Source organism: Taudactylus pleione, unplaced genomic scaffold, assembly GCF_031769625.1.
Source record: "Taudactylus pleione unplaced genomic scaffold, aTauple2 ptg000147l, whole genome shotgun sequence".
In the NCBI taxonomy this organism is placed as follows: Eukaryota; Metazoa; Chordata; class Amphibia; order Anura; family Myobatrachidae; genus Taudactylus; species Taudactylus pleione.
The window spans coordinates 5,596,292-5,604,126 of record NW_028284549.1 but is presented as its reverse complement, the minus strand read 5'-3'; the positions used below and the strand labels follow the sequence as shown (position 1 = coordinate 5,604,126).

At 47.2% G+C, this 7,835-nt stretch overlaps 1 protein-coding gene across 1 annotated transcript in view; it reads right to left on the bottom strand.

Moving 5' to 3' along the window:
• Window positions 1–666: 666 nt before the first annotated feature.
• LOC148522333 (voltage-gated delayed rectifier potassium channel KCNH8-like) overlaps window positions 667–7,835 on the bottom strand; it is a 467,010-nt gene continuing 459,841 nt past the window's right edge. Inside the window, exons 10-12 of the mRNA XM_088474145.1 lie at window positions 5,350–5,599; window positions 4,315–4,529; window positions 667–813 (exon numbers count right to left, since the gene is read on the bottom strand). Of these exons, the coding sequence (XP_088330271.1) occupies window positions 667–813; window positions 4,315–4,529; window positions 5,350–5,599 (612 nt within the window). The remainder of the gene's footprint in view (window positions 814–4,314; window positions 4,530–5,349; window positions 5,600–7,835) is intronic.

Below are 7,835 nucleotides of genomic sequence, written 5' to 3'. Positions count from 1 at the left end.
GTCTTCCGCATGTCTCTCTTCCTCCCCCTTTCCACCATACAGATGCTCCCAGTTGCATTATTGCTGACTGCGCCACAAATGCGCGCAACGCATCGTGCCATGCGATTCCCCATGCCTGCATACACTATGGTACGCTTTGGTGTGTACTGTAATCGCACCATGCATTCCTATGGAGGCACGGGCGTGCTGCGATTTGCCGCACCAGTGGCAAGGATGTAGCTGGGGCATATCTGTGTGTCTTTCTCCCATCTCCCTCTCTGACCCTCTGTTTCTCACTCAACTATCAGTCCCTCAGCCAAGTGCACTAGTCCACTCCAATTCCTCTGCCAAATGCACCCCTTCACTAACTCAGCCAACTGCACTCTCTTTCAGCCAAGTGTGCTGCTCCACTCTCACAGCTAAATATGCCCCTCCACTCTCACCTAAGTGCATCCCTCCACTCTCTCATCCAAATACGCAAGTCCACTCTCTCAGCCAAGTGCCTTCAGTAGCTCACATGTCTCATGAGTAGAGTTACCATACTATCCCTTTAAACCGGGATACTCATAGATTACACAGGTTCTGTGGCTGATTAAAGCCATGGGAAATGCAGGTTTGAAGTCAGCCAGCCAGCCACAGAGCCTATGTAATTCATATGGCTCCGGTTTAAAGGTACAGTATGGTAGCCTACTCATGAGTAAAGTGATTTGAGCATGGAACTCTCAGGGAAAAGCAGCAACCGTTGATGGAAGTGTAGACGCCTGGATTGGGATATGCATTCACTAATTCAACATGAAAGGAAGAGCAGGCCAGGTATTTGCTGAAAATTTCAACCTGTTGTGCAAGCGGGACGTTTCGTTAAAAAAAACAGTCCAACAAGAGCACCACAGACAAGGCTGTCATAGTCTGCTTATAGTGCATAAGCCTCTCATCACACCTGGCATAGCAGGGCTGTCTGCAACCTCAGAGATGCACGGCGCACTGGCAATGGTCTACTGAGCTGTGGAGGAAATTGCTATGGTCGGGACAAATCATCCTTCACCAATCAAAAAATTGTTTTTGACAGAGATGATCTAGGACAGGGGTGGCCAACCCACGACTCTCTTTTGTTTTTCCGATGCGGCTCGGCAGACCCCCACTGGAACTGAACGCTGGCCTCTGAAGCATTCAGAGGCTCAAGAAGCCTCTGATTGCTTCAGAGGCCAGCGTTTCCAGTGATGCAGTGTGCGGGTGACGTCATGACATCACCCGCGATGCAAGGAGCCTGCGCGCCTGCTGGATCCAGTTAGATCCAGCAGGCAGCGGAAGCGGCAGCTGCAGTGACGACGGGACTCAGGAGCCCTGACGGCGTGAAGCGGTGCCAGCATGAAGACAGGTACGTTTCTTCACAGGGCTGTGGACGGGGAGGGGGAGTTAGCACTGGGAGCTCTACCTTAGGGGATACGATTACAGGGAGCATTGCAGAAGGGGCACAACTACTGGGGGCATTGCATAAGGGCCGCAACTACTGGGGGCATTGCTTAATGGGCACAACTACAGGGGTTATTGCAGAAGGGGCACAATTACTGGGGACACTGCATAATGGGTACAACTACAGGGGACATTGCATAAGAGCCACAACTACTGGGGGCATTGCATAATGGGCAAAGCTACAGGGGGCACTGCATATGGGGCACAACTACAGGGGGCACAGTATAATGGGCACTACTATAGGGAGGCACTGCATATGGGGCACAACTACAGGGGGCACAGCACAATGGGCACTACTGCCTGAAAGCCAGTGGGGGGGGGGGGCAGACTGAGTGCTGGGGGGATGATGCCTGCTTTCATGCTTATGGGGGCAGAGTAGGGCTATTGAGATAACTCCGGGGAAGGGGGTTGTGGCTGGAGTGACACATGAGGACTCGTTGCAATGACACATGAATGTGGGCTGAAATGGCAAGGGAGGGGGCTGGAGAGACACATGGAGGAGCTGAAGTATGTGAAGTATTATGTGAATCTGGCTTTTTCAATGTATTTTATGTGGATGTGGTTTTTAAAATACATTTATGTGGATCTGGCTTGTTTCTGTGTATTTTAGGTGAATGTGGCTTTTTCAATGTTTTTTATATTGCTCTGGCCTTTTCTTTCACTTCAACAGTGAAAAAATTATATTGGGAAAATTATGTAAATTGGGTATTTTCAATGTGCTGGGCTCGGTCCCAGCGTGACTAAAAATGGGGGTGCGACACAAGGTCATGCTTCTGCGAATGTCATACCAAAGGCGTGTGCGCACAAAAGTGGGGCGTGGCCTTGTGACAGCTTAAGCGCGTATGCTATCGGCTCTTTAACTTGACTATAGATAATTTTTGGCTCTTTGCCTCTGACTGGTTGGCCATCCCTGATCTAGGGCTACAGCTTGGAGTGCTTGAGTCCAACCGTGATGAGTTCCGGTGGTTCAATCATGTTGTGGGTGTATTTTTATGGCAATGATTTTGGGGCAGTCATCCTCTTCAAAGCGAAGGTCTGCGATAACTGCTATTCAGTAGCACAGAGGGTTAGTCTTTCTTTCAGTGTTCTTTTTTTTTTACTGGACATGAACCCCATCAAGCAATTATGACCAGTGGCGGATTTTACCTAGGGGCTGGGCAAGGCTGCAGCCCCCCCTAGTAAAATCAGCCACTTCAGTGAGTCAGTGCAGTCCGTGACTGGAGATGGTTTCCCATTGGAAGCGCCACCTACCAATCACGCTGAAGACAGGTAGCCCCAGGGGGACGTGTCTCCTCTCCCTGGGACTGCCAGTCCGGGCTGTGATTAGCAGAGAGCGGCTTACAGTGGAAGCCGCTGCTCAGCCTTTTGGGCAGCCTTAAAGGGCTTTTCGGGACTTAAAGGGCTTTTTCACCCAGAGAAGCTGGTGTTATGCGCATGCCCGCGGACCCGGCGCTTGCCAGATTCATTGAGAAGACGCCGGGACCCAGGCAAGCAGCAGTGGCAGCCCCCCTCAGGTAAGAGGGCAGGAGTCGCTGCTGATTATGACATGTTATTGAATGATTTTTGGGAGAGCCTAAACCACCTCGATCGGCCGGGCATCAGCCAATTGTCTTCTGGAAAAATGATGCTGCACCCCACTTGCACAATATCAGACAGTGGTAGGCTCAATGCCATAGTCTATGTAAGCTGTGATGGCCGCACGTGGTGGCCCAACGTGTAGCACCACTGTCTTAAGGTGGGTACACACCTGACAGATATATCTGCAGATCAAGTGATTAGATGATGATCGTTCATACACACTGAATGACTATCATCTATCTGGCAGCCGCGGGTCCCGCTGGCCAGGGGGCAGATCCGCCCCCCTCCCCGTGGCTGCTGCTACATATGTACTGGCGGTCTGCAGACCGCCCGTACACACTTGCTGATGGACAGATATGTCTGCAGCACAACCAATTTGATATGTCTGTGTATGACGTCTTTCACAGTCATATCTTCTGTACACACCCACCGATGGGCAGCAGATATATTGGCCGATCAATTGATCGGCCAATATATCGGCCAGTGGTTAGGGTTAGGGCTAGACTTAGGGGTTAGTTTTAGGCCCAGGTTTAGGGGTCAGTGTTAGGTGTAGTGATTAGGGTTAGGCATAGGGGTTAAGGTTAGGCTTAGGAGTTAAGGTTGGGCTTAGGGGTTAGGGTTAGGTTTAGGGATTAGGCTTAGGGGTTCAGGTTAGGTTTTAGGGAAAGGATTAGGGTTAGATATAGGGTTTATATTTAGGGGTTAGAGTTAGGGGTTAGCGTTAATCTTAGGGGTTAGTGTTAGTCTTAGGTTTAAGGGTTAGAGTTAGGTTTAGGGGTTAGGTTTAGGGGCTAGCGTTAATCTTAGGGGTTAGGTTTATGCTAAAATAAGATAAAAACTGTATGTTGACATTCTAGTGTCGGCATGTTCAGTGTCAACATTATGAACATATCAACATTATTGCATATCAACATATTGGTTGTTGACCTAACGTCCATGTCAACATTCTGAATGCCAACTTTTCAGACCACAACCTAAATAATCTTCAACAGTTGTCTGTTACCAGGACCACAAATATCGTACATAAATGCTGGATGCAGCAGTAATATATTAGATGGGAGAGTTACACAAATAAACGGCGCACAAGAGGTAGTGTGGAAATGAACCACCAAAGTGCGGCAATTTGTTTCCATTAATTCGTTCCCCGCATTTCTGTGTTTATATACCAATAACAATATTAACAAACCATAAAGACCTCAGATTAATGTAGATAATCTAAAATCCACATTCTAAATGGTAAAAGCAGATCCAGAACAATCAAAATATAAAGGCGGCATTTGCACTCACATCTGCCTCGCTGCCCTCCCGGAGGTTGTAGGTGAGGTCATGCTGGATCTCGGTGATAAATTTGTGGGAGTATTCTGGATACAGCTCTAGAACTTCCCGCAGGCCCTTCAGGCTGATGTACTGCAGGTCACAATAAGTTAAGGCTTTCACATTGGCATTGGTCTTGATCACGCGGTTTTTGTTGAGATTGTCTGAGCCGATGAGGTCTCCTTTCCCTGGGAATGTCAGAGACGAGTGTCAGGTTTACAAATATTCTACTACTTTGTTTTAAGCAGAAAGTTCGCAAACAGCTTGGGTCATGTAGTGTTGGATGCCCCAGTAGGAGAAGATGGACACAAGAAAAAGCACATGTACTGTTTAAAGGGCTGGACACATCTGGTGCCTACTGTACACTAGGCATACGCCAGGCGTAACAGTGTGTGTATGTACGTCTAGGTAGGAACGGGGTAGGATATGAAAACATTGGGTGTATGTATTAGTACTCAATGCAGGAGTGTATGGAAAAGATTAGCGCAACAATGCAGCAATCCATATGTTAATGGTAATTAAGTAATGTGAATAGATAGCCGCTAGTTCATTTAATTGAATTATCTAAAATAGACACAATGCTAATGAGTGAAGTACTATCAGCACATGGAATCGGTATGTAATGCCGGCAGCTGAATAGCCGCTGGATCAAATACCGACAGCGGAAGACCGACGGTTCGAAATCCCGACAGGGGGTGGTAAGTACCCTAACCCTCCCTTTGTGGTGCCTAACCCTAACCTCCCCCCATTGGTGCCTAAACCTAACCCCCCCTTCCCACACCCTAAACCTAACCCTCCGGGGTGGTGCCTAACCCTAAGTACCCAGGGGGTACTGAATGAGCACCTACTGTAGATGTCTTTTCTATTCTGAGCTTTAAAGTTTTTCATTTGCCTTTATTGCAGTTTCAGCGCCATCTAATTCTGTTACTTTTTACAAATTTTCCAAGTTTAGTAGGCTGTCCCCCCCTATCTGTAAGACAAACTTAGTCTATTCCTAAGAAAACCCACCCAATATGGCGAGGACAGTGTTGTCTTTCAGCACCTCCATGGACCCTGAGCAGACAAAATATATGGCTTGTAGAGCATCCCCTTGCCGGATCAGGTACTCTCCAGGGGCGCAGAAGGACGTTTTGATGCTAAGAGAGAGCGAGCGCAGGCAGCCACGACTGGCGGACTCAAAGATCGGCAGCTGGAGGATCTCCTTGTTCAGGTGCATGGCTATGTCCGCTCTTAGCTCATCGGGGAAATCCCTAAGAAGCTACACAGGAACGGGAGAGAGGGGTGTTACAAAGCAAAAGCAGGTGTACAATGCATACAGTATGTTCAAGACAATCCAATCAGTGATGAAAGAAACAAAATAAGGCTGATGAAAAATAAAGTTACACAGTTGATGCTGGTACAAAACATTGAGAGTTCTCCAACAGAGACATAACACATAAATAGGAACCCAGGTGTGTGAGGGTCTAAAAAGTGTGTTAGATTATTACTGGACAGTGACGGCCAGTTCAGGGTGGCTCAGCATGACTATGTGCCTACAGAATGAGAATCGTTGTTTCTATTGTGTGGATATCTCTGCAGCTACATCCAGCCCCGGGCTGTTGAAGCAGCTATTGTGTCATCTTGAATGCGCACGGTGGAATTACAAGGACTCAATGTGGAAGGCTATTCTTATTATCTGACAATAGGAGTTTTGTTAACATGTTGTTAACATGAGCAGGATGCTTCTGGGGTAAAGCCGAGCTTCTCAGCATCTGATCTAAGCCTTGCGTGGTCCGGGAGCGGCCAGGACTGACCTGAGCAGTGAGACACCCGACGAGGTGACTCCAGCACCGGATGCACTTTGTTTAGTTGTTTCAAAATCTTTTTGAATATTAGACTACGTGGGTGTCCTCCACCTAGAACATCGCTGTAACTATTTTATATAGGCTCTGTTATAATAATGATATTACTGCAATAGCACACTGCATTATAGATAAAACACTGTACAACACATTAATACTTTTAATTTGTTTCCTTTCTAAAAATAGTCATACATTAATAATAGTCATACATTACTAATTTGAGGTCAAGAAAAACAAAAATTATTTCAGAATGTTTTTACTAGCTCTATTTTTTGAGCTACACTACTTGCACTATACTGTATGTACATTAGTAATATAGTCAAAGTGAAAATCTATTTTAAAATAATCTGATATTTTATTGATAGAAAATAACAGTTGTTTTAATTCAATCAATCACAAATAACAACACAAAACGAAACAAACATACAGCATAGGAAACAAACATACAGCATAGGAAACAAACATACAGCATACGAAACAAACATACAGCATACGAAACAAACATACATCATAGGAAACAAACATACAGCATAGTAAACAAACATACAGCATAGGAAACAAACATACAGCATAGGAAACATACATACAGCATACGAAACAAACATACAGCATAGGAAACAAACATACAGCATACGAAACACACATACAGCATAGGAAACACACATACAGCATAGGAAACACACATACAGCATATGAAAGTACTATGTAATATAGTGGCCTATTCATGGTAGTGCTTTCTCTTTGCTTGTCGCTTGAACTCCTCCTCTGGGGCATCTCTTGTCACTGTCCAACAGTAGTGATCACCTACCCTGATATCTTTGTTCCATGGCTGAAATGTCTTGGTGGAATCGCTCCCTATGCTCGTCACTCAGTGCACCACAGTTATCTTGTGTGGGTAATCCCGTGAATCGCATATATTTGAATAGGTGAGGGGACAAATAACTGATTCATTTAATTGGGTCATTAGGCCCCGCCCCCTGTGCGCAGAACGCAGATTGCTGGTAAGATTCTCTCCATTCTGCCCCCTTCACTAGGAATACCCCCAACATCATCATAAATGGGCTATATCTCGGAACTCAGAGTTAATTGAGAGTTTTAAATGTCATATTCATTCTTTGCATGGAATCCGAACCGCTCCGAACATTGGGGATCCGAGTCCACCCGAACCCTGTTCGGGTGTTCACCGCCTGACTCGGATCCCCGTTCGGGGCCGAACGGCGGCCGCCTGATGTCGGATTCTCACTAGAGAATCCGACATCAGGTCTCCTCGCGTGTAGGGCAGAGCGCAGTGATAGCGCTCTGCCCTACACAGACACAGACACACAGCCGCCAGCGGCAGCTGTGTGTTTGTTACAGCAGCCAATGAGAGTCACACAGACTCTCATTGGCTGCTGCACGGAGGGAGCCGGCTGGAGCTCACACATGAGCTCCGTCTTCCGGCTCCCTCCTCAGCGTGTGACAGAGCGGACGGCGCGGGAGCGGGGATACAGGTAAGTTTTTATTTTTTAATTTGTGCAAGGGCCGGGGGTGCTACTGGGGGGGGGTCTGCTACTGGGGGTGCGGGGGGCCATACTACTGGGGGGGGTCTGCACTACTGGGGGGGGTCTGCTACTGGGGGGGGCTATACTACTGGGGGGGCCATACTACAGAGGG